Below are 26,520 nucleotides of genomic sequence, written 5' to 3'. Positions count from 1 at the left end.
TGTTTCAGTTGGTAACCATTTATAAATATGTTCTTTTTTTCCAATACATAGGTTTGACTGTACAGATTACAATCAGTTATCATGAGATAAAAACACATTCTTTTTTATTGTTTTTAATTAAACTTTTTATCACAGCGATCTGAAAGCTCACATTTACAGACAAGAGAACTCTGCTCAGCAAGCAAATACATTAAAATAAAAGAACCTTTTGCTTTTGCCTGGTGAGGTTGAAGGAAAATGATAAGGATAGTTCAGGGATAGCAGTCTCCTTATCTTGATCCGAACGTTGTATCACACACCAGAGTCAGAACACTGCTATACATGTTTCTGCTTGAGCTCATGGAAAGAATAGAACATGCATCAGACTATTTACAGCAAACTAATATACACAGACAGCTTGAAACCATACACCCTCAAATATCCTCAACTTAAAAGTTCTTGTTTAAATTAAGTATAATACAGTTTATACCTTCATTTCTGTAAAGATAATTTGGGCATCTCTCTGATAGCAGGTGAAACTAAGAACGATTAGGAGACAGTCAGGAGGATCTGTCTCTCTTTAGATATTCTTTATCAGAGAACCAAAATAAAATGTTACAGACAAATGGTCTATAACTTTCCCCACATTTACAAATAACTTGAATATTCATATAATTCCACTTTCTCCATCACCCAAACTCCAAATATTGAGTTTCTGGGTACTTTTTTTGCAGTAGATTCAACTTAATTTCAAGATGTGTGCAAGACCAGTGGATTAGACTGGCTAATTTAGAGAAAGAGGACTTTAATGGATATTTTTTATGATGTGGAATACTTAAATATGATTGGCCTCTTGAAACAGACTTGCTTAACAAACAAACCAGAGCTGGACTCAGTGGAATATCTGAATCAGTATATACAACTTGTGCTAGAAAGTCTATACATCTTCACCAGTTTAAAAACATTGTTTGCTCTTCATATTGTCATTCATCACTGCTTTGTAAATCATATAGTAATATTGTCTATGATAGTCTGGTATCACTGGTCAGAGATCTGACTGATCACACACCCACTTTCTTCAAATTCAACAATCATAACAACAAAGTAAGTAAAATACATAAAGTGCACCCTTAGTTAAGAACTTAACAGGCATTTTTAGTGCAGAAATGGCGGAATAAAAATGCATTGTGGGTAAAAAGAAACGACACAAAATAATGCAGGAGAAAGGGAAACGTCTGTAACAGTGGTCGTGTATGCATTTGCTTGCTTTTAATCGCTGAGCACTATCCATGTTAACCCATCACTAGCATATGTACTGTACGTTCTACTCACTCTTAGGAACATACAGCGTCATTACGTACGGAGGAGGGACAAAGGCGAACTTTGATACTCATGTGGCACATAATAAAATCACCTACCACAGGATTTTCTATCCATCATTTGATCCAGCACCCTTCAGTTAAAGATGATTTAAAATTCCTGTAGCTTAAAGCTAGACTTTTAAAAAGTGCATTCTGTACATGCACTTTCTGATACTCTGGGTAACATTTGAATCTATACGTGTGCTTATTAACAATTCATCCATTTATCGATTGACAGGAAATTAATAGACAACTGTTTTGATAATCGATGATCATTGCAGTCATTTTTCAAGCAACAATGCCAAACATTCTCTGGCTGTAGCTTCTACAATGTGAGGATTTGCTGCTTTTCTGCTCTATTTTTATATCATTGTAAACTGAATATCTTTGGGTGTTGGTTGTTTGTGACTGTTGGTCAGACAAAACAAGACATCTGAACCTTGGACTGAAATTATACTGGGCATATTTGACTTTTTTCAGAAAAAAACTATTCTATCAAAAAATAATCTGCAGATTAATCGATTAAAAAAAAAAAACGTTAGTTGCAGCCTTAGAAAGCATTTTCTTGCATTAAACCACAACAAAATCTTTTTTGTTTTGACACAATAGAGGTAATTATATCATTCAAAGTTGGTCAATGTCCCTCATTCCAAACCCTGGTCAGTTTTCCACATCCATATGACTAGCAGTGGGACACAAAGGCAGGGTTAACAGAATACAATTCCAACGCAAACTATGTTTTGTTTTATTTCTATGTACAATATATAACTTAATTATAAATATTGTCATTTTTCTCTAAGTACTGAGTTGTTGAGCCATTTGTATTTTCTGAGCAATGTACAGTATTGAACATATAATATTGTATTACATAGAATAGAGCCTACTAGCAACCTTGGTTAAGAGCACACTTTGAAAGAACAGAAGATGGATACAGAGTCCACAAGTAGAGTCCAATGATTAGTACTTTCACTCTTACAGTCCCACCTGTTGTGTTCACTTGTGGGAACTTTGTGCCACTCAACATTTTGGAAGTGCACTGGTCTTTGATTCAGTATGAGATCAGAACTTAGGACTCTCCTGTTATCCTACCTGTGTGCAGAATATGATAATGAAATAGTCGCTTCTCACTGTTAGTTATGTTTTTCATATAAGATAATGTCTAATACCCTAAGTGTGTGTGCCGGCTGTGTGGTTTTCTCTCTGACTGGATCTGTCTCTCATGAGTTCTTTAAGATCAGTTCGTCCATGTCACATACACAAGGGTCAGCAGCATCTGCTGTTGAGCTAAATATTTTTTTATTTATCTCCTCTCACTCCCACTAACAAGCCCAGTCCACCCAACCAGTGACAGACAGGCCATCACACATTTGACTCCACAAATGGTCTCTTTGGTTTGATGGGGGAGGTGGGGCCTTGGGTCCGGGAGTCACGTGAGAGCTGGCGGTACATGTTGTCCTGGTAGGCCTGTGCCACGGGCAGAGTCCTCGCCACCTTCACATCTGGGTAAGTGGGCACCTGGCTGACCCGCTCCAGGATGTCCCCACTGCCGCGGGAGCCGTTGGCCAGCTTGCCCAGTGAGGGGGGCTGGGTCTGGGAGTAGTAGTCCTCCTCCAACAGGTGTCCATTTTGGGCGTTGTTTGTCTTGTTGTAGTAGGCGATATTGCCGAGTGAGGCGGGGGGACTGTAGGTGGAGCCTTGCTGGACTAGCTGGCCAGGTGAGGTGGGGCTGATTGCAGAGTCCATGGATGTCATGGCCCTGGACCGTGAGGGCTGATGCAGGTACTGCTGAGTTCGCGCCGTTTTGTCTATGATGCCCATGAAGGGCGTGTTCCGAGAGCGGGTGGTCTCGCCCTGATACAGCCCCCCGCCACCCTGGGAGGGAGAGATGGGAGAGATGTCATCACAGGTGCGCTCATATGTGGCTTGCAGGGGGATCTCCATCTGCTGAATGGAAGAGGAAGGCCTAAAGCCTGGTGCTAAATTAGAGGTGGATCCAGTTGAGATATTGTTGCTGGAGGGGGAGAATCGAAGGCCTACACTCTGAGAATGGATGAGAGGCCTGGGGGTGGGCACATGCTGCTTCATCTCAGTAGTATTGGCACTGACGGGGCGTCTCACCATATGGGGGATTTCAGGAGAGCCCAGCTGGCAGGGGGGCATGGCATTGGCGCGCTCCAGTACGTGTTCAGAGACTGGGTAGTAGGCGGCTGACTGGCTGCGGCTTATCTGAGGTGTCTGGCTGTAACGGATGCCCCCCGGGCCCCCGCTGCTGGCGCGGTAGGCAGAGGAGGGGCGCTGGGGTAGCTCATCCTTCAACAGGCCCGACTCCATAACCCCTCCTCGGCCGCCGTGCTGACAGAGGGCCCCAGAACTTAGGCTGGCCTGGACCTGGGGCATGGACCGTCCATCCAGGGAGGGTTGGTACACCAGTCGGCTTTCCACGTCCACTGAACCCCCCTGGTAGCGACCACCAATGGAATGGCCCATCTGGCCCCCGTAAATGCTGTTGCCCATAACATTGCTGGGCTGGTTTGTGCGGACTATTTGGGCTATAGAAGGCTGAAGACGAAGGCCTTGGGCTTGGTGGTGCTGGGAGGACAGAGAGGGCTGTGAGCTCAGCTGGAATGAACGCTGGCTGCTCATCTTAGAGAGGGGAGATTTGGGTCGGCCGGGGAGCTGCTCTGTCTGGTAGCGCACAGGTGACCCAGACTGGGACCTGTACAGACAAACACTCTCTACTGGCGGACTGGCTCTGTATTGAGCAGCCCGACGTAAAGGGGAAGGCGGTGGGCTCTGGTGATCCATACCCTGACCTCCAGTACCCATAGGAGGCGGGCTGAAACCGTAGGACTGCTGGTGCACCGGGGAGGTATGAGGCGGGCTGTGTCGGTAGTGGGAGTTCTGATGTGTCGGGGAGAGGGAGGGCGATGTGGGCTGGTATGACCCACGGGTTGGAGAGGACATGGAGGAGGAGGTGGGGTGATATTCGTAGGGCTGGCCCATGGGCGAACCTCCAGCTAAGTAGATCTGATCTGGATGTGTGGGGGAGAGCGGTGGGCTCTGAATGATGGGAAGGCTGGAAGGATTGGTTAGAGACTCAGGTGGGGGCAGACCCACAGACATGGCCTCCAGCTCCTGCTCCAGGTAGTCCTCGTCCTCAAACAGGTCCTGGACAGGCTCCATGTCCTCCAGACGGGGCTCTGGGGGAGGGGGAAGAGGCATGGACAGGGACAGGGACTCCTCCTCTTCTGGGGGAGGCGTAGGAGGAGGGGAGGGAGGAGGCTCCAGCTCCAGGTCCTGCTGCTGGTGCTCCTCCTCGTTGAGCTGATGACACTCCTCCTCCACCCTCTGGAGCAGCCGCAGGATCTCTCGGTTGTTGGGGCACTGCTTTATGGCTTCATTTAGGTCCTCTAAGGCTTCAGGAAATTGTCTGGAAATTGGAGAATGATGGTTAATTTTTGGGGAAAAGTCACATTTGTCTAAAATAACAATTGACAAGACATCCAGAACTGTATGGAGGAACATATTGGAGTCACAATGCATGTACACAAATGCAGAACGTAGCTACAGAGACAATTTAAAATGTATATCCAAGAGAGTATTTCACTCTGACTATGTGTAGAGGGATAAAAGAAGTGTACCTGCTGCTACGCTTGGCGCGTGCCCTGGCATAGTATGCCTCATACGATTTTGGTTTCAGTTCGAGTGCCTTAGTAGCAAATTCCTCAGCCATCCCAAAGTCCTGGAGAGATTGAGCAGAACAACACATATCAAGACATATGGTCAACAGCCTCATTATGTTCCGACGTATGATACTATTTGGTTGGGTTATTTAATTTGATAAATGTCTCAAAAGTTAATCTAAAATAAGTCTGCTTTAGTAAATCCCTGAAACTGTGACACCAGTCTCTGGTACTCTGCCGACTTACGTTCATTTTCCTTCGACATCGGGACAGGTTGAGGAAGAGCGATACTTTGAGTTCCCTGAATGTCTTGAGGTCCTCACTGAAGCCTTCGCGTGGAAACTTTTTGAGGGCATACTGATAACGCTGCGCTGCCTCCTTCACCTTCCCCTTCTGTTGGACAAACAGAAAGAAGTCTGGTTAAGCTCCCTTCACAGTGAAATAAAAAGCTAATTTGAAACCTTCACAATATAAACCAGACGTAGACATGAAGATACATTTATCATAAAATTTGTTAAGAATCTGTTCTCAGTATTAGCTCATTCTCAGAGATTAGATTCTTATTTTCACTGTAGGTTAACTATGAAAGCCTTATATCTACTTGTGATATAGATATACTAAAAGCCCACATGCAGAGTCATGATTAACATGTATAAAACTAAGAAATGTTCTACCTTGTCCACACAGTATGAAGAAAATAATATAGAATTTATGAAGAAAATATATATGTCAAGTGACATTGACCCATGCCTATATTTAGTTTTATATTGCTCATAACAGGATAAGTATACAGTCCAAAGTAACATATACTGAATTGGTATGTGGTATGATATGAGTATATTTTTATATTTCACATTTAAAAGATATTTATAACACCACATATTTATCTTTAATTCAAACAATAAAATCTAAGTGCAGGTCCCGTTCTCTGACCTTGTAGTAGCTGTCCCCCTCCTCAATGAGTTTGCTGAGTAAAATGATCATGATGTCGGGTTTGGAGGTGGCCATGGCCCATGTGGCTGGACCTGGGTAACACAGGAAGGAGCAGATGAAAAAAAAAAAAAAAAAACACAATGAGAAAGACACACAGTAATAAGCAGAAGAGGAAGAAGGAGGGAGCGACTGGGAGTCACACTACACACAACAATAATAACAGGGATGAGGACAACAGTCAAAATGTGGAATGGAGGAGAAAAGACAGGCAATCCACTGCAGAGAAAAGATTACAAAAATCTGCTCTGACACCTCGAGAACACTGACCTCGCTATGGGACATCAGACCTGGGTCAAATAGTATTTGCCAATAATTAGTGTTTTTAAATCCTTCTGGGAGTCGAGTTTGCCTAATTGGAATGCAGAATGAGCACATTTTGAATTGTTCTCAAATGGTTGATTAAAATGAACTGTAGTGATTACCTGCAAATATGTTTTGGCCCAGGCAAACCCAGAGTAGATGTACAAAAAATAAAAATATAAATCACGCTATCATGTCTTTCTATTGAGACATATTTTCTGTCTTGTCAAGAAGTGCAGATGTACAGTAACTGTTTGTACTACTGACTGATTTAGGGATATGATCAGTGACAGCAGAAAAGCAGGAAAAACTCCACTTCAAACAAATTGGAGTCGTGTATTTAAAAAAGAAAAGAAAAAAAGACACTTCATCCCTGCAGACTGTTTTATGACTGAAAAATCAAACACAATCCCTTAACTGAAACTGATGTGTTCTTTTCTGTATCTGCGCAACAGCAATCCTTGACACATTTACACACACCAAGGTGATGAAAAGGAGGGGATCTTGCACAAGGAGACACAGGGCAGGTACAATAAACAAAATAGGCAAGCAGGAGGGATATAACAGAGCTCTGCAGGCGTTAGCTGTCCTCTGAAGTGGTGGTGGTGAGGGTAGGAATGCTGCTGACTGGCCTAGCTGACACTGGGGAAACGTCTGGAAGATGAACAATGCACAGTACAGTGGTTTATCACCTCAGTCTGTGGTGGCGGTGGTATAGAGGACTTACAAATACATGCATTTTCCGTTAAATCACTACCACGCAAGTGTTACTGAGGGCTTCCGTCATGCATCTGTGGAATGGAAGGTCAACACCTCGATATGATGTCACAGGCTGAAGGCCGGGCATGCTGTCATTAACCACTTGAACGTTAGCATCTACCTCTAGGCAATCCCGACTGGATCACTGTCAGTGCTAATACCTTTGCATGTTATTATTTGTCAGTTTGAGAAGGTTTTGGTAGCTAAGCTGGCCTGCCGACACTTAGGACGACACAGACAACACAGAGAGAGGAGATAGAGCTGTCAAAATGCCTGGTGGGGTGAGAAGTCGACAGCCTTGGCTTTACCTCGGGGCCGACTGGGCAGCGTCTGACATCCTGGGGCCGGAGAGAGAGGCGGGGGATAGGGGCAAGAGGGGGATATTGGGTGAGGGGGGAAAGGAGGAGGAAGGAGGTCATAAGCAAGGGAAGGAGTGTAAGTGGGAGGGCAGAGCAAGGGGGGCCAGAGTTGTCAGAGAAAACAGAGAGAAACAGCGAGAAGGTGAAAGAGAAAGAGAGGTGATGGCAGTGGTGGTGGAGGAGGAGGATAAGTGAGAAAAGGAACACAAAAAAAAGCAGCAGTGAGAAGCGGAGATAAGTGCCTCAGCAAAAAAAAGAAACAAAAGAAAACATCGAAAAGAAACACCGCAAGCGCTAATAACAACCTGTCTCTGAGCAACCACAGAGGAATAGAGAGAGAACATGTGATTGAGAGAGAAACAGGGAGATAGTGTGAGCGATAGAGACAAACAGAGGCACTGAGAGAACATGACAGAGAGAGAGAAAGCAAAACAACACAGCGGCAACAGTAGTACAATAAAAAGAAACACATATCAGAGCCATAAATAGCTGAGGAGAAGCAGCACGATGCGGCAGTGGGGATGACATACAGTAGCAGGAAGTGGTTTAAGCTACATGGAGACACAAACCTGAATCCATGGCTTATTGCAGTAAAATGCTACAGTGCTCTATAATGACCAGCAGGAAGTGTGCACTTAAAAGGAAGTGCGTTTTCATCTTTGGACTCTCCCTTCATAGACTTTCATGCAGCTCATGCTTGAACTCCAATGCATGACCTTTTCAACAAAAATACAATCTCAAATTGTATCTCATTTCACGGCAGGCAAATGACCTTTTATTATGGCGCTACAGGACAAGTATGCTGCATTTAGAAGAGGTCCTTTGTGAGCTAAATGGTAGGCTCTTAAATCTGTCAACCTGCTCTTACCTATCTTGGCTCCTTTCTTGAGCAGGGCGACCACCACCGACGTGTTTCTGCAGCCCACCGCCCTGTCGAGAGGACGCATCCCGCTGTAGTCTACATGCTCTATCATGGCCCCGTGGTCAACCAAGAACTGGACCTGAAAAGACAAAGAAAAGTCGTGAGAATAGCTGGGGAATATATTAAAAAACAATCTATTATATGTTGTCTATGTGCTGAGTCCAAAAACTGAAACTGTGAATTTTTTCTCTCATCTGCTCCAGACTCCTCCTTTATCACATTAAGAGAAGTGTAACATTTCAAACTCAAATTGGCTCTTTGAGAAAGCCTTTGATGCCAGCTTTTGGTACTTGACAGTGTGCTGACACATTTCAGTCAGTACCAAACAAGAATTAAAGATTCTCTCCAAACATGTTTTTAGCTATTTGGAATAATCATTTCTGTCTGATATCAGTTGTTGAAAGTTCTTGAAATTACATCTACTCCTTCTCCCTCACTGAAAACTCCAGAATCTACTTCATGAATATGCAAATATTTTTTTGTTTCAAAAGTTAAAATACTAGAAACAAGAGGTCTCCTACTTCACTGAAAAGTCCATTCTCAGTGTTTGTGCACCGGATTTGTGTCAACCTGTGCACATAAATCCTTCTGTACAGTGAAGGTCAAACATCCAAGTGAAGTAACAATAAACAAAACACATTTCTGAGTGGAGGGGGACTTTAATGTTTGATACCCAGCCCTTTTCATTTATACATTTGCATTCTGTTGTTCCCACTGGCCACTTACCACTTCAGAGTCGCCGTAGAAGGCAGCCAGGTCGAGGGGCGTGCGTCCATTCTTGTCTGCGTGGTCGGTGGCGGCTCCGCTCTCCACCAGGCAGCGGACGACAGGTAAATGGCCTTTCAGACAGGCCCAGCTCAGAGCGGTCAGACCCTCCTTATCCATCAGAGACAGAGAGGCTCCTGGGAAGAGAAAGGGCAGCAGTGAGCCACAGCCAGGATTCTTTCACTTTGAATTCTTTTATCTGTTGCCTGGTTTGTCATTTTTGCTATTTTATAACTAACTGCTTAATTCGTTTTGATGGATTTTTAAAAATCTGTTGCTGAGTTAATTTGGCTGTAATTATTGTAAACATCATTTGAAAACAGTAATTATACTAATTTTACTAATGCAGTGGCTGTGTGTCTCTTGTATGAAGGACTAAAGGGTTCAGATAAGTTCAGATAATCAGATTTTTCAGTATTCTTGTATTCTTAGCTCCTACATTATTTGGAGACAATTATACTTCTTAAGAATTTTCTATATTTCAGCGTCCACAAGGAGATTTTTCCCTCAGTGGCTCCATGGATGTGTCAAATCTGACTCTACTGCAAGTCTGTCAGGTCTGACTCTGACATATAGTTTGTTTTTGCATTCATACCAAACAGGGAAAGACACATGGGAACTGCTGTCAAAAAACACAGAGAGCAGTAGCATTGTGAGTGGAGTTAAGAAGACATGTTTAACAGAGCAATTCAAAACGATTCCCTGCCTAAATCTCAGTCTATCCTTTAAGCTGACCATCTACTGTCGTTTTGATTTATATACTGTATTTCTTACATTATCTTCAGGCTCTGAATACCAAAGATCAAGATATGTATTTCCTTAGCTATTAATTGAATGCATAAAGGCCTAACTGACCCAAAATGTGTTCTAAAAACATCCAAAATCTTGGTTATAGTACCGTACCTTGAGCCAGTAAAAACTCAGTAGTCCCCAGGTGTCCCTCTGAGGCTGCCATCATTAGAGGAGTACGACCCTGCTTGTCAGCCAGGTTGACATCTGCGCCATGTGTGAGGAGGAGGTCCACAATCTAAAACACCCAGATACAACTCCCATGTCATTATATAACAGCAACAGCATGTCTTACTTGCTTAGTGTTTGAAGGTGAAGAAATTACAATATTTTTTATCCAATCAAAAGGAAATAAAACAAACATGATTGGTTACTAGAGCATAACTGCCAGGTCTGGAGGAAGCAAAAGCTAGTCTTGGGGAACTCTGTCCACTCAAATCAAAGCCAATGCACTGAATTATTTTAGAACAAGGTGTTGTAAGTGAGAGGAAGGGATCAGGTGACCACTAACCTGCCAGTGTCCCTGTCGGACGGCGCTGAACAGTGGGACGATGCCTCTTCTGTTGGGCTGGGCCACAGCCGCGCCCTGCTCCAGTAATAGACGACAAACCTCCAACTTCCCCCGACCAGAGGCTGCAGTCAGAGCTGGACGCACAAAAACACAATGAATCAGGGATGAGATGAGGAGAAGTAGGGTAAATGAGGTGGATAGAAATCAGATTTTTAGTTCTTCTGAGTGCCTTCATGCATGGGTTTTACATTGACATGATTTTTGTTGGAAGAGGTAGGAGTTACTTATAATAAGTAATTATTAAACCTGCAACTGATATTTTGGCCACTTGTGGGGCAGTGGAAACAAGTTATGAACACAACATTGACATATTACCTTTTAAGTTGATATGGGGAACTTGTTAGCAACATTATCATTCATTTGGAGTGTTTGTGTCTACCTGATTAATGTCCAATAATCACTCTCTCTTAGCTCTGTTTTTTCACATTATCATTTGATTCACTGTTATTATAAAAAATATCAGTTATAGCTGAAAAAAATCTATGCCCTATGGGAAAACACAGCATTTCTGGGATTCATCTTAAAGTCTTCTAAAAGGGGAGAGAAGAGGATACCCTTGAGATTCTTGTGGGAGCAAAGGCCTTTGAAAAGACATCCTCTCAAACGTAATGATTATAACTGGAATAATTTAAGCCGAGTGAACAAATCTCTTTAAAGCAGAGTGGTAGCAGCGCCAGAGGGGTGACCCTGATTTCAACTATAGCCCAACTGATACTGGATTTTTGAGGTACTTACTGATAATAATATATCGGTCGATAGCAATTTTTTTAAACATAAAAACATAACATAATCAAACAATCTTGTTCATTCAGATCCCTTAGACTTGTTTTTTTTTTTTTTATTGTGACCAAAGATACACACTAAGCGGGACATTTTACAGTCGAAAAATCAACTTGCCAGTGCTCTCTGGTGGACAAACTGTTGTGGTGACACTGTCTCTAAATTACGTCAAACCTCGTTTGGCATTTCTGTACTGCAAGTTCTTGTCGGCCAACATATACACTGATACCAAAATAATATCAGCCAATTTATCCATCTAGCTCTAGTTTCAATCTATTATATTATTATAATATATTCTTTGCTGGAAGAACACTTTGATATACACAGTTCAGTAAGTATCTGTACATGCCGATATACACACTCTCCCTCTGGCTGTTGTAAAGAATAATGTATTTTCAATTGATCTATCCAGTAACACTGCGATTACAAAACATCTTCCAGAACAACTGTTATCCTTCTGATCCCTTATAAACAATGAAACTACGGCTGAATGAGTACAAGTCCCCTCTTCAACTGACAGTGAGAAGCAGCCTCTCTAACACTGCAGCGGGGGAATAAGGCAATGAGGTTTCATAGCTTTAGGTTACAATGATACATTACATTTCTCAACACCCTGCCACAGGGCAATCAGACTAGTAATTTCTATGCACCCTGGATCACATTCATCCTTCCCCCTCCCCCTCTGTGCGAGCCCAGCCCTGTCTATGCTCCAATGACACCACTGCACTGCCATCAGCATCTGACGCAGCAGCAGCAGCAAGCAGCAGCAGACACACGAGAACAATCTCTCATATCCGCACTGCAGCGCTCTGCCTCTCAGCGCCACACAGAAAAACCCTCTAACAAAACACTCCATAGATCCTTAACAAAACATTGTCTGAATTGTATGTCTCAGGACAAACTACAGTTTATTTTTGCATTTTACCAGGGATTTGACAACTGCATGAACTATTAAGCATTCACAGCCATCTGTCAGTATTGAATGCATGGTTTTATTGGTGTAATGTCTGGCTAAAGTAGGTATTCCCACCTGTCTCCCCCCACAAGGTGTCAAAGTTATTGATTTGAGCCCGCTCCACCTCCTCTTCATCTTTCTCTGGCAGGTCCAGCAGGTAGGACACAATCTGATGGGGGACAAGATTCAAGATGACATAGATTAATGTCCATGTTTACTTTAAACAGATAAACATGTTAAGTACAATTAAATGATAAAAACAACTTGTTATTATAAATTACTTTCCTTTTGAAAATAAACTAATTTAGTGTAATCTGATCTAAAAGGCTGAATTTTACATGAGACAGTCATCATTAAAAACTACATCGACCACCAGACCTTGGTCCATCAGCTGCTGGAACAAAATTGTCATTGCTTTAGCCTATTTAGAGTAGGATTTACCACATAAAGATAATTCTTACGTGGATCCTCACTCCATTCTCTGGCCCTCTTCCCCTCTGGCATCTCTCTATTCCCCTAACTTCTTTTCCCTTCCATCATACTCTCAGTCTTTCCCCTTCCTCTTTCACTCTTTCTCAAATTCAAATGAGTGTAAGTTCACTAGTCTTTATAATATATATATATATATATATATACATATATATATATATACATATATATACATATATATATATATACACATATATACATATATATATATATACACATATATATATATATATATATATATAATATTATAAGTCTTTTTAATATTTTCTTTTTCTTTTTAATATTTTCTTTCCTCTGCAGCTTCAAAACCTAGCAAAATCTACCTGAGCAAGTGTAGAATTTTAAAACAGAAGCACTCCAAAAAGCAAAATTGTCAATTTTAGTGTTGGAGTTAAAGTTAGTAGTGGTATAGTAGCAGTAGTAGTTACAGGAGGCCATTGTAAGCCCTTGATAATTTTTGCTTTAAATCACTTAAGATTCAGAGTCCATAATTTGGGCTGAAGTAAATATGTGACACTGGAGAGCATGATACACCACTTCAACCTCCTCCCTCCCTGCTGTACCTCTGTGTATCCCATACTGGCTGCAGCGATGAGGGCCTGCTGGACTGCGTGGCTCTTGGTGAAGGCCGCCTGTTGTTGGGTTTGTGGTGATTGCTGCTGCTGTGACCCCATGCCCCAGTCACACTGGATGAGGAACTTCACCACCTCCATGTGGCCCCTCAGGGCTGCATGAACCAGAGCGCACTGGCTGTTCTTATCCAGGTGGTCCACCTGTTAACGGGACATGGATTTGATCAGGAAAACAAATAGCAAGGGAAATCGCAAATGGGGCTACAGTTATCAGGACATCGAAATTATCTCTATAAAAAAATTTTAATCCAGAAAAAGACAAATTACAAAACACATTCAATCACAACCTTGATCACACACCAAGAAAAGTCTCTTCAGAAAAGTCTTCACACACATTCTCCCCTTGACATTTTCCTTCACACACCTTCGCTCTCCTGCGGCAAAGCGCAGTCACAATGGCCATGTGTCCCCCCGCGGCGGCGTAGCCCAGCGGCGTGAGGCCGCTCTCAGACTGAGCGTCGACAGAGGCACCGAACTCAAGCAGAAGAGCCACCATGTCCATGTAGCCCAAGTGGGAGTGGACACACAGGACGGGGGCGTTGTTCAGCACCTCCGTACGGTAGTTCACATTTGCACCGCCCAGCATCAGTAGCCGGCTCACCTGAACTCACACATACAAAAAAAAATGTTAAATGAGGATATAAACGTTAAAGTATGGCTTCAAATTTTTAAACTATCTTAGTCCAGAGAGAGAAGATTTCTGTGACGCATTATTTGAGAAGTAGTCTTGATTTGGTACCCAGAACATGTTGAAATATTCTTTAAGTATGACTCCTCTCTAGCGCCTGTACCTTGATGTTGGGAGTGTAGAGGTTTCGGAGAGAAGAAAGTGCAGCTGAAAGGCCCTCTGTGCTGTAGGATACCCACAGGCCTTGCAAGATAGATGAGGAAACCCCGACTTTCTTGCTGAGACCCTTGAACAGAGAGATAGAGTGTAAATATTCATTAATTTGGAGCCAGACCACAGCTGTGTGGGGGCGTGTATGTGTGTATATAGATGTGTGTGGAGACAAATAATGGTATACCTTGAAGATATGTGCTTTGAGGATGTGATGGCCCAGTTCAATAGTCTGCTGCCTGTTCAGCTTGTTCTCCTGCCGAGAAAACCAGAAGGCCAGTAGCGTGTGACCGCTCCTGCAGAGAGGACAAACTTTCAATACTTGAGAATGACTCATCAGGTCATTACATTGTGTTATCATCTGCACAGTCGGTGCAATCGGTTTTAATTATAATACAGGAAATAAAATGTTCTGGCTGAAAATATAACACTTCCTCTGCTAGATAAAAATAATGTACCTGCGTCTAAGAGAGATTTCTTTTTATAAACGACTAACGATTAACTACACAGTCGTGGCTGTGGCCTTATAAGTATATTTTAACATGAATAGTAACTTTAAAATGGGGTTAGGTACACCGTAATTTAATTTCTTACGTTATAACATCAATATATTTCATAATAAATGCTAAAAAGATATACCTTTGTACTTTTTCATAATTTTTAATCAGACTCTTATTATTCTATTTCTTGGAAAACAGCTGAGATTTAGTGATTACATCTTTGTGTAGCAGTAGATGAACATAACATTTACAGCCAATGATTCAAATCACTTTTCACTCATTTTTGAACAATCTCCTTCTATCATAAAACCTGCAACATGTGATGTGAGTGGCAACATAGTAAAGAAGGGCATTTTGGTTGTTCACTCCCCAAAACCTGGTTTACTTTTTCTAAGACATGATGGTTTTAATGTCCTTTTTTATGGTCCCTCCCTTTGTAACGTCCCACCCTGACATCCTGTTTCCAGATGGGGAAATTAAGATTCCCTAAACTAGACATTAAGGAATTGCTGTTTCCTTAAGACCTTACATCAGCCGAGTTTGAGGATAAACTTTCTTTCTAAACATACAGTATGATCAATTTAAGCCTCACAGAGAAAGAGCCACTCCTCTCATTCAATCCACCATTTTTCCTGCCTGTCCTCACCTCGGATCGCAGAGGAACTTTGTCTTTTCTCCTTCTTCTCTCCAGATCAGCCACTCCCTGAAGGAGGGGTGAACAAACATCCTGGTACCGTCCCTCCTCTTCACCAGGAAGACCGACAGGTTGTCTACGCGTTGCTGGAAATCCTCCCAGTCCAGTGTGCCCTGCAGCCACAGACATTGTTTCGATGTTATTTGTTATTTATAGCTGGGTCATGCTGATATTAGCCAGATTGCTTAGCATGGAACAACTTACATCATTGCAAATTGCTTTTGGAAGTTTCATTTCTATAATAACGGATTAAATATTTGATATGTAGACATTTACGAACACAGAATAAATCCAAAACACTGCACATTAACATTCTCACTGATAAAACAATACATGTCAATGTTGCTCAGTGCACATGAAAAAATCGTCTTCATTTCATCTTGATAGCAAGCTGAAGACCGCTATTGCATCTCTCAGTCGTCCAGCATAAATAAAATATAATATGCAATCATTTATTATTTTCGTTGGAATAAAAAAGCAGTATGCTTGATATTGTTAAAGCCCCTAAAAACCTGTATTTCTCTATAACATTAAATATTCATGACTAAATAAGCAACAATCAACAAGTTAAAAAAGCATATTAAGGTACTATAAGAGTTTCACACTCAAAAACTAAGATAATTGGACTCATCAGGACTGTGTAGGTGTGATTTGATCAGATTTGAATGACAATGACAAAACAACCAACCAACTGTCATCAGTTTGTGAGTCAAATATTGCTAAATCTGGCATCCAGCTGAGCCCCGCCCACTTCAAACCAGTGAGAATAGCACAGAGAAGATCAAAAATTTAAATAAAAAAGTTTTCAGGGCCTTTAAGCACACGTAAACATTGATAACATGCTAGAGTATGAATTTTGATTGAATCACTGACTCATTTATTTTAGCTCAAGGATGGAGTAAAATTACAGATTAGCAAGATCAACTCCATTAAAGGGCTTGAGATATTAAAAAGTCTGTGTTCTTGTATATTTTAGATAACTACCTGCAGTGAACCAGCGTTGATGGCCTGATATATCTGCTCATCGGTCAGTGGATGAAGCGAGGCCACGGCCACATTGAGCAGAGGAAGCGCCCGCTCGAACGATGACTGCGTGGGGAAGCGCATGTTGCATTGCAGCAGGTACACCTCTGCCAGGTTCACTGGAACCACCTGAGGAAGGAAGGGAATCTGAATCGTAATGCTGATTTCCCTTGGATCCGCTCAACAGAATATGAATAATGCATCGTGTTTGTACAGCGCGTCTTCAACTATTCCACGTGGTCTTCCTCAGAGAGGAGAATGTGAATTTATCAGTTGTCATTTTTTATGGAGTCTGGAGGCACTTCTGAATACATGAAATTAAATGAATCTGCGGGTGTGAGATAAAATATTTCATTATGAAATGCACACTAAAACAATTCAACTGCATTATTTATCAAAAAGGTGTTGGGCTCTGACTGTCAAAAAGAAGATTTTTTACTACTTTGGGCTGACTACTTTTACACAAGCTTTTTTTTTTTTTACAAATTGGCACCATTACAAGTATGCCGAATTAGCTATTAGCAGTTCCTGTTTGCAATGTACCCATGGATGTACAGACAACTGTCACTGAATTACTCTGATGCTGAAGAAAACTTAAAAAACATGATGTTTCTCAGGCAAGTTTCTATGATTTCTAAGCAGATTTATGGACATTTATATCAGAGACAATGGTTTCATGGGAAAGTGTAAGTCACACTGAATCTAACAATATGTGTTTCATGTCTGCGTGTTCAGACTTTAGTGAGTTATGACACTGAGAAGGAGAATGATTCTAAATTGCAGCAATCAGGCACTAAGGGTTTTAAAGCACCTTAACTGCTGCATGAGCTGTGTGTCACAGCCACTGTGTTCGTAAGCGAGAAATATCAGTGTGCCAAACAACAACTAACTTGTAGTTGTTTTAGAACAACAGCCTGCACCTGCCCCTTTCACCTCACGCAGTATCTTCGCCTCACGTCTCTCCCTCCACGTCCTCCTTTCAACTCTCCCACGTGCTCGCAGGGAGGTGCGCCCGCAGTTTGAAAACCTCACGTTTAGATATATCACTATAAGCTAAACCTGTGAAAACCATTACAAACTAAGCAATAACTCCATACCTTATAGCTGGAGCTTTTGAGGACAAGGTAGCCCTTCTCGATGAGGTCAAAGGTGAGCTTGAGGTACAGATAGGAGCCCTGGCTTAGGGCTTTGAGGTGGGTGCTGAGCTTGCCGAAGGTGGTGTTGTCCATCTTGCCATTGAGCGAGATGTTGTTCTGGATCTCTGGGCTGCTGTGGATGCGGTGCAGGATGTAGCCCTGCAGGTCCTGGTCTATGGCGTCATTCTCCTCCAGGCCGTCCAGAGAGATGCGGTGGAATGGCAGCGCGTTGGTGATCTCCTGAACAGTCATTTCATCATTTCAGTTGGGAACTCGTTTTTGGTGATATTGTTGCAGAGACATCTTAATAAAACGGCCTACGTACTTATTCACTTAGGTAAAATGACTCATACAAAGGTAAAAATAAAGTATAAAATGCTATGAATAACACTTCTTTTCATATCCTCTGCATAATAGGGGAAACTCAAAAAGGTCAGAGACAAAGAGGGTAGAGTTGTATTCAAGACAAATTCAATATTATTAGTTATTGGCCTCCAGTTGATGCAACAATAACCCGTTGATAATGTTGATGTAAAACCCTCTTAGCTGACAGTGGTAACAATAACAGAATAGTACAACAAAGAGCAGAGTTGCTGTTTAAGACCTTCCATGCTGAATATAAAAATAAAAACTTTTGAATTTGATTAAATATAAAACAGTAGAGGAGCAGATACAAACAGTGGCATTTATTGATGTGGCTACAATCTGTGAGCTGACTGTCTGTCCTCTACCTGTAACGTGGTTCTGACTGTGACCACCAGTTTGAGCCAGGGAGGGAACTTGTTGATGGTTTTGGTGAGGAAGGACACAATGGTGTCTCCGTAGTCTGGCTTGTGGAACTCTGCCTCATTCAGACCATCAATGAGGATGATGAGGTCCTCCTCGGAGTTGATCTTCCTCTCTGAAAAATAACAGTCAGCATGAAAACAGATACTATTTAGCAAATGTACTATATGTATAAATTATTGACTGTAATGAAAAACAATCTGCATCTTTAGCTTGAAGGTTCTTTCTTGACCTTGGAAACAGCAGATCAAGAAAAAAAACCTAATTTTCTTGATGTTTCCAGACCTTTCAACCACATCTCATGGAAATCAACAAGTAAGCTGGAACTTGTGTAGCTAATTTCCTTTTATAACATCAACCTGCATCTTCACCTTGATAAAAGCTTTACATTTCTGGCTAAGCCACAAAGTCATATTTTCATTTCAAAAAATTAATCAACACAGATTTAGTTTTCGTCTCTATTTTAAATTAAACCTCTAACAATATTATGTTGAAATATTATCTAACAGTATTATGTTAGAAAGAGAGAGACAAATTCAGTTCCAGCATTGAGATTAAGAACTTTGATCTTGAGTACACTGTGCACAAGAAGCATCTAATATCATGCACCAAAGATGAGGTCTAAAGACGCATCAGTTATAAATTGCCAAAAACAGTGTTTGAATATGAGACAAATACCTTTATAATTATTACAAATTCCAGTTTATTATGAACAACAACTGAACAAGAGGTAAAATGACTTTGAAAGGCTTTTTAGTCATTTAGCGCAACAGATTACTGTAGTTTTTTTAATTCGTAAGTATACATGATTAAGTCCATTCTGTACTGTCGTTGAGTTAATTATTAAAAACAGGGCTTACTAAATATTTTGTATAAATATATAAATTGTTTTTATGCAATTGATTATTTACTTTATACAGATAATTTCATACATCCAGTTGTCCCAGGAAAGATAAAAACAATGTGCTTTTCCCTTTAAGCTCATGGAATAAAGTCTACACGGCACATCCATAATTTTTAAGTACTATTTTGAATTTGAACAGCAACTACTAACTGCACTCGACTGCAAGTGTATCACCTTTGTAAAGTGCATCCAGGGGCTCTAGGACCCCCCTCCTGAAGGAGGCCAGGGGGTCCTGGACACAGGAGCGCAGACTCAGGATGCTCTGTAGGTGTGGCTCCCTCAGCATTTGCTCCCTGTAGGCAACGAGGTGCGGCGAGCGGCACAGCAGAGCCGCCACGTTGTGCACAAACTCCGGCACCAAGCAGGTGTAGGCGTTATCTGCCTGGCAGTAGTGGTATGCCACCACCTGGGGGCGACAGAGAGTTGGGAGAAGATTGTAGCCAGGTCACTCAGAGAAGTATAAAAGGTGAACACTTCCCCATTCCTTTCTGATAATCCTAACCTTGACTAACCTTTGGGTATTGCAAAACTGATTGAAGATCAGTGTCAGGGAGCATGGGAGTCAGATGACACACTTTTAGAAATAACACTTTTCTCAGGGCTTTGTCAGTGCAGAGCCAGTTTTCCCAGCGTCTACTACAGCTACAACTCATTTGGGATTGAGTCAACTTCATGGTGGATGATTGCAGTATAATGAAACATAATACTTCTCGTTTCGCTGTACGGTTTCAGCTATTAATAATTCATCGTTTTCCGGCTGCCAAGAGAGACTGATTTGGAGTTAGCTCATGCATGCTCATGTGCTAGATGATTGTGGCACGAAGGAGTCAAGTGTTAAACTGTCATATTTCACAGCAACGTACTTGAAACATGTTTGAATGAATGATTAAATGAATGAATGAATAAAAAGTATTTGCACGGACATGTAGTGACATTAGAAAATAGTCGATGGCAGGTGAATTTTCTGAGAGGTTAGTCAACAAAACAAGAGAAGCAGGTGTGACTAAGTGCTCCTAGGGACAGAGATCACAAAGAGTTTGAATTTTCACAGGCAATGGCAGCAATCAGAGGGCAGTGAGGAAAAGGGGGAAAATGGAATGGTAATTTTTGGTCACAATGGAATAAAGGGCATTAAAACAAAAGGGGTGAAAAAGGGAGTGAGCTCAATTATTAATGTACAGAGTTAACAAGATCTAATAGCTTGGCTGGGAAATGGCTTTCTGCAGGTATAAATATTTCATAAGGCTCCCTGGCAAAGTTGTTTTTTCTTTTTTAAACACATCTGCATAATGCATCAGTCTGGGACTAGGGATGCAGATGGCTAAGCAGCAGGGGAGGGGGACTGAGGTGCAACAGTAGACAGGAAGAAGAGCAGGAAAGAGAGCCGGTTTCGCACATCATAAAGGTTTACGTTGCAGGCAGGTTAAAACAAGTTAAATACTCCAGTAATATTGTTTTAAAAGTCAACATTTAACACAAAAAAGAGCTGCACAAAACTTAGGAAAAAAAGGTAAACAGTCCCAACTTATCTCCACCTGTTTTGAAGTCTACCACCTCAGGTGCAAACCCTGTGTGAGTCGATGATAGCGTGCAGGTGGCACGAAACTTTAACTTTAAAGCTTGAAACCATATCATTTCTCACAGAACCTGAGCCGTGTTCGTGCTTGTATTATTCTATCCTACCACTTATGTTGTCACTAATTGAAAAATTAACATAATTTACATAAAAGGAGCCATTTAAAATTATCTTGCAGCTTTTTCAATTACATATGGACTGAGGCCTGGAAATTTCACACTGAACTACAAACACAACAAAATAACACAACAAAACAACCATTATACTAAAATGACCATTTTAGTGATACAGCACTATTTCCTCTTAATAATCATGTATGCAGTACTACTCTTTGAAGAAAAAATGACAATACAGTAGAATGCAAATGAGACCCCTGCCACAATATTTGGCATTTAAATATATATATATTTTTTTTTTATATTTCACACAGCTGTGAAAGAAAAAGGGGAAAAGGTGTTGGGAGGTAGACATTTTCATAAGTGGCTTGGGATTGTGAACTTATCTTCCTGTAATATGCGGCAATTAACTGAAAGCTGGAATTTTCAAATTAAAATCACTACAAGCACACTTAGTTTTAGAGCCCATTTCTGAAAAATAGATAATTTGCACTTGTAAAAGAAGCCAATGGGATTAGAAGAAGTCAAAGACACACCATACATACTGCATTTCGTTGCCTTGTACATGTGTAATGACAACAAAGTTGAATCGAACCAAATCGACCAGAACAGAGTATTTAAGTACTTAGAGACAAATGTACCACACACATTCTTTTGGTGGTCTTAAGGGTGTTTTGTCTGTAAATCAGAGGCTGAAACATAAATGTGTGTGTGTGTGTGTGTACATGGTCACAGGTGTATCTGCTACCTGAGACGCCAGCCTCCTCATGGCTTCTTCCTGACGTCGCCTCATCTCAGGGGTCCCGGGACAGCTGCCTCCTCCCAGGGTGCCATGAGTGGGCTGGGGCTGGGTGAGAGGGAGCCCCTCTCCATCTGGACACAAGACAGCACAACACACTCAGGGACAGCTCTAACACGCGTAACATTCATGCAAGCTTTTCACACTGTTATTCTCAAAACAAAGGAAGTGAAGTTTGTCCAACATTTCTAAAATACTACAGTTTTATCATCTTCACTGGGAAATAAAAACACTACAAGCAAAACAGGCTTGGAAATCATATGTAGGACTAAGTGGATGCCTACGTTTGGGTGAGGCCTGAGGGCTGTCGGAGGCAATCTGTCTCATGCGGGTGCCGTGGCAGCTGAGCGCCACCAGACGAGAGATGATAGCAGTCTTGCCGAAGCCGATGTTGCCTACTACCGCCACACCGCGGTTGGTGCTGGCATTGGGGCTGTTGAGGTGGGCATCGATCTCCTGGAAAAGCCACTCGCGACCCGTGAAGACAGAGTCCATGGTGATGCTGGGCACCTCAAACAGCAGGGGTTTGAGGGCGATGTCTTGAGGCCGATAGGGTGCAAAACGCACTGGCCGGTCAAGGAAATAGAGAATTGGTTAGTGGTATTACAGTTATAAGCCACATTAATGTAATTACACATGTTTTGCGATTAGAGTCTTCCCCTGTTTTACAGTAATGCATCTGGAAACTGAAATACGGTTCACCACAAATTTCTTTACACATGTACCGTCAACAAAATAAGTGTATTTACATATGTAGATTTTAAGGTTACAAATATAACAATAAAAATAAAGAATAAACAGTGATATTCATGTTATTTAACATTAAAGATCGACATCACTGAAGAAAGTTAATAACCTACTGGAAAGTTCTCCTTCTGAGATTAAATATATACTGATGGGTCAATGATTCATATGTGAAAGGTATATCATTGTGCTCCAGGATTCTGTGGCAAACTGCCCTTTTAAATCTTTTAAAGATATATGGAAGGACTGCATATAAAATCATTAAATTTGCATTAAATTTCTCGGAAAATAAAAAGTATTCACTATGATCTCACTATAAGTTAAAGATGAAGTAGGAATAATATAGTTTATGTAATACTGAAAGCAAGAAAATTTAGCTTAAGAGTTCAAAGGCAGTAACGCCTTTAATAACAGTCCAGACATGTGTGCTCTAGGCGCATTTTGTTGCAAAAGAAAATTTACAAAAAGTCAAGGGAGTGGCTACTTTAACAGCCACTGCCGACTAGAGTTACTCATTAGGGGAAGTCATTAAACTAAAGTCCTCCAGAGGTTGGGCATCTTTTCAGCAGAACATATGGACCATTAAAGACTAATGAGGGTAAATCAGTCTGGTATGAACTTCTGAAGCTGTGTGATAAATTCTGTGTAAAATTTAGTCGGCTGCTTCTGGGTGTCCTCTCCTGGGTCCCGTCTTTTAAACTGATATGAGCTTTGAAAATAAAAACATGCCCTCTTCTATCTTGTGTGTCATTTCTTTAAATGATATATCAGCATCTAGTAATTGCGCCTGATTTAGAATGCGAGTTGTACGTGAATAATTCACTTTGCTGGCAAGACTGTGCGCCACTTGACTAGAGCACTTTGACTTGCACCAGCCAGCAAGCAAGCAGGGCGACTGTGAGCAAAATGTGCCGCCTGATGCATCAAATGAAAAATAAAGAAACTTACGTGACTGGGATTGCCAGGCATGGGTGTTATTAGCGGAAGCTGAGACGAACAGCAAGCAAGACAGAGAGAGAAAGAAAGAGAGCGAAAGGAGACAGAGAGTAATGAGAGAGGGAAGAAAGAAAGGCAGTGAGGCCAGGAACGAAAACTGGCAGCAGTGTGCAGTGTGTCAGAGCACAGGGCAAGGTGTAGCTCAATAAAAAAAACAAACAGGAAGCAGCAATAGCATCAGCACATCATGATGTCAGAAATATGGGGAACCACCAGACCGGGGTCGATTACTAATTGAAATCCTTTGAATTACATCGAGTGTATTCCTCAGCATGTCTGGAGGGGAGGTTGGGGAAGGTTTGCACTTTTAGGAGAATCTAATTGGTTCCATTGCGCCGGACAAGATCAGTCGATCCCAATAAAAATAATTGTATCCAGTTCTAGTCGTAATTCGACCCTGGGATGGGAGACTCCAACCTCAACTCCACAGACTACTGTGTATATTATGGGTTGCTAAAGTTAGCAACCCATAATACATAAAGTACATAAAGTAATCAACCTCAGTACAAGACAAATCACAAATTTGGAGTTATTACAGACAAACTATAAAATCGGATCCTTTCTTTTGGTTCCTTTTTGCATGTTACATTTGATCAGATTCTTGCATTGTGCAGTGAGAAATAGCTGCTGGTCAGGTGATAGCCAGTGCAGTAGTTCATTTCACACTCTGCAGCATATTAGCAATAAGCACACTGTCAGTCAGAGCTGTAGGAAATATGTATCATACATTAGACTGGTTGGATTAGATGGTGAGAGCCTGCAGAATTTTTGTGTTAGCAGAAATTTCTATACTGTGTACAGGTACGGAGCTGCAAAATGTATTGGGGGTGGCAGGGAGGGAGGGAGTGTTGCATTAGAGCTGTATGTCTTCTGTAAATGACTCCAGTGTGCTGATAAGGAGCATTGCTACATAACATAATGAGCTGATATTGCTCTTAATGTATTCTTTTACCACACAGCACTCCAAAGTGCTGTTGCAAGCATAACTTTTTTTTTCCAGGAATGCTAATTATAATCACAGAGTGAAAAGAAATGCGATGATCATGCTGAGAATATTCTTACTTATGCAATCAGCAAAAAGTACAAGCAGATATACCTGGGAGTGGGTGAAAAGCTGTCCTCGTTTTATACTGAGTGCATGGCCAGCACTGCATTTTACTGCACTAAGCTCTGTGCCAGCTGCAGCCCGATGTAATAAAAGACATTTCATCCATATTCCCGGGTCACATTATTTTACTGCTAACTCAACAAACAGACACGTACACACACACACACATAAACACACACAGTCAGAGAGACACAAAGAGACAGACAGTGGCCACTCTATTCTGTCTATAATTCACAAACTGATGTAATATTCTTCCAGTTGGGTGTCACGCTGTGAAAGAATGGACCTGATGCAAGACTGGTGATGGGAAATGCAAAAACTACCCAATGCTGCTATTTACAATATCATAGGCCACTGAAGTAAGAGGCTAAATACCCACAGCTACTCTGTTTTAAGTGGCGCTAATCCAGTTATCTTGGGGGTGACTGAATGCCAAACGTGCCTGTAAAGCTCTTTCAGTCCTCGTGGAATTACTAAACATACCCTCACACTATCGGGCACCATCCTCCAAATGTCATAAACGATTACACCGCTTTATGCGCGATAAGTCGTGCAGCCACTACTGCTCCACTGTGTCACGTATTCCAGGAAAACATGGCAGCCATGTTGTGAACGGGAGCTGAGGGAGTTGTTTCCAGGACGGTGAAAGAAAATGTGTGTGTGTGTGTGTGAGGGATGGATGGATGGATAGCAGTTGCTCATAATCCTGCCCATAACACTCCCCCTCAGGCGACGTTGAGCAAGATATCACTCCACCTCCCCCCCACCACCACTCTCAGAGTCTCAGACGTTTTAATTATTCACCAGGTGAGGATGACTCACAGTGGTTGAACAGCCTTGAGAAGGAGGAGGAAGATGAGAAGCAAAGGAGAAGATGGGAAGTGGAGGAGGGGGAGGAGAAGAGAAGGAGGAAGAGAGGAGGGTAGAGTTGGCAGAGAGGTGGAGGAAGAGAGGAAATGATGGGAGGAGGAGGAGGAAGAGAGGTGGTTTAGATGATCAGTTTGCTTGTTGTGAGGAGTCTGGGGAGTGTGGCAATGGGTTATCGCAGGTCAGGTGAAAGACTTCTTATGGCTGATGTAGGAGTTTGTGGATGTGTGACTTTGTCTAAGGATTTGTTTCTGCTGTCTGGTTTTTCAGACATACAGTTCAAATTTCAGTCATTTAGATGTAGAGCTACAATTAGCATATGCAACACCAACAGGATCTTACATAACTTCTGTTTTAAAAAAAAATCTAATCTTATGTAATTTGCACAACAGACACAACATTTAGAGCAACATAATAAACCTGGATGTGCTAACACAACTCTTCAGAAAATGTGTTCTTTATGTCTTGCAGCCAAGCAACGGGGGAAATTATGTCAATATGTTATATAAGAGGCAAAGCCCTTGAAAGAACCCCAAGACAGACCTATATATCAAATTCTAGATTGTTTAAATGAAAAATTATTTATCAGGGTAAGATTACAGAAAACAGATTAAGGGAGGGGTGTCAAACAATGTGAATAACAGTAGATAGAGGCTAGATAATCATCTGAAGCTTGTCATTGTCTGTTGTTCTGTTGCAAATATCAAGTCATCAAATCTAGATCACTTGGCTAAGACAGCAATAGGGGCTTCTGTGTTTGCTGTAAATAAATGTTTACTATAAACAGTACTGTAATTCAGATTAATGTAGACTTGCAGCAGTTTCTTTCTACGAATGTTCATTAATGCTGACGTTCTAGATTTTTCTTGTTGCCAACAAATCCCATGAAAAAAGTAAAACCAACAATATGTTAGTCTGTCTTTTAATACTTTCTGTCTTCCCTACCCTGTCTGTGGCAGTCCGCTCCAAGCCTATTGGTTCCTACTGAAGATGTACAGTGAATCTTTTTAAAAAACAGTCACAAATATATATTTCATTTTTAAAAAGAGGCTCAGTAATTTCCTAAAACAACTGGGCACTAGGGGCTATTTTCAGC

General features: G+C 41.6%; 1 protein-coding gene across 15 annotated transcripts in view; it reads right to left on the bottom strand.

Annotated features, from left to right (window-relative positions):
* Positions 1-2: 2 nt before the first annotated feature.
* The window catches only part of tanc2b (tetratricopeptide repeat, ankyrin repeat and coiled-coil containing 2b), a 145,775-nt gene continuing 119,257 nt past the window's right edge, over positions 3-26,520 (bottom strand). For 11 of the 15 annotated variants that reach the window (XM_044177504.1, XM_044177512.1, XM_044177510.1 and 8 more), the window contains 22 exons: positions 23,402-23,440; positions 21,994-22,275; positions 21,659-21,783; positions 19,393-19,624; positions 18,260-18,429; positions 17,490-17,768; positions 16,354-16,521; positions 15,322-15,482; positions 14,363-14,471; positions 14,129-14,251; positions 13,702-13,938; positions 13,269-13,478; positions 12,292-12,385; positions 10,422-10,555; positions 10,025-10,148; positions 9,083-9,258; positions 8,303-8,435; positions 7,384-7,413; positions 5,957-6,048; positions 5,270-5,416; positions 4,982-5,082; positions 3-4,770 (listed from right to left, as the gene is read on the bottom strand). In XM_044177504.1, coding sequence (XP_044033439.1) covers positions 2,700-4,770; positions 4,982-5,082; positions 5,270-5,416; positions 5,957-6,048; positions 7,384-7,413; positions 8,303-8,435; positions 9,083-9,258; positions 10,025-10,148; positions 10,422-10,555; positions 12,292-12,385; positions 13,269-13,478; positions 13,702-13,938; positions 14,129-14,251; positions 14,363-14,471; positions 15,322-15,482; positions 16,354-16,521; positions 17,490-17,768; positions 18,260-18,429; positions 19,393-19,624; positions 21,659-21,783; positions 21,994-22,275; positions 23,402-23,440 — 5,237 coding nt within the window. In that variant the 3' untranslated portion in view covers positions 3-2,699. The remainder of the gene's footprint in view (positions 4,771-4,981; positions 5,083-5,269; positions 5,417-5,956; positions 6,049-7,383; positions 7,414-8,302; positions 8,436-9,082; positions 9,259-10,024; positions 10,149-10,421; positions 10,556-12,291; positions 12,386-13,268; positions 13,479-13,701; positions 13,939-14,128; positions 14,252-14,362; positions 14,472-15,321; positions 15,483-16,353; positions 16,522-17,489; positions 17,769-18,259; positions 18,430-19,392; positions 19,625-21,658; positions 21,784-21,993; positions 22,276-23,401; positions 23,441-26,520) is intronic. The other 4 variants (XM_044177507.1, XM_044177519.1, XM_044177506.1 and 1 more) reach the window with 3 other exon arrangements.

This window comes from Siniperca chuatsi, linkage group LG20 (assembly GCF_020085105.1).
Source record: "Siniperca chuatsi isolate FFG_IHB_CAS linkage group LG20, ASM2008510v1, whole genome shotgun sequence".
Taxonomy (NCBI): Eukaryota; Metazoa; Chordata; class Actinopteri; order Centrarchiformes; family Sinipercidae; genus Siniperca; species Siniperca chuatsi.
This window is presented reverse-complemented; position numbering and strand designations above follow the sequence as displayed.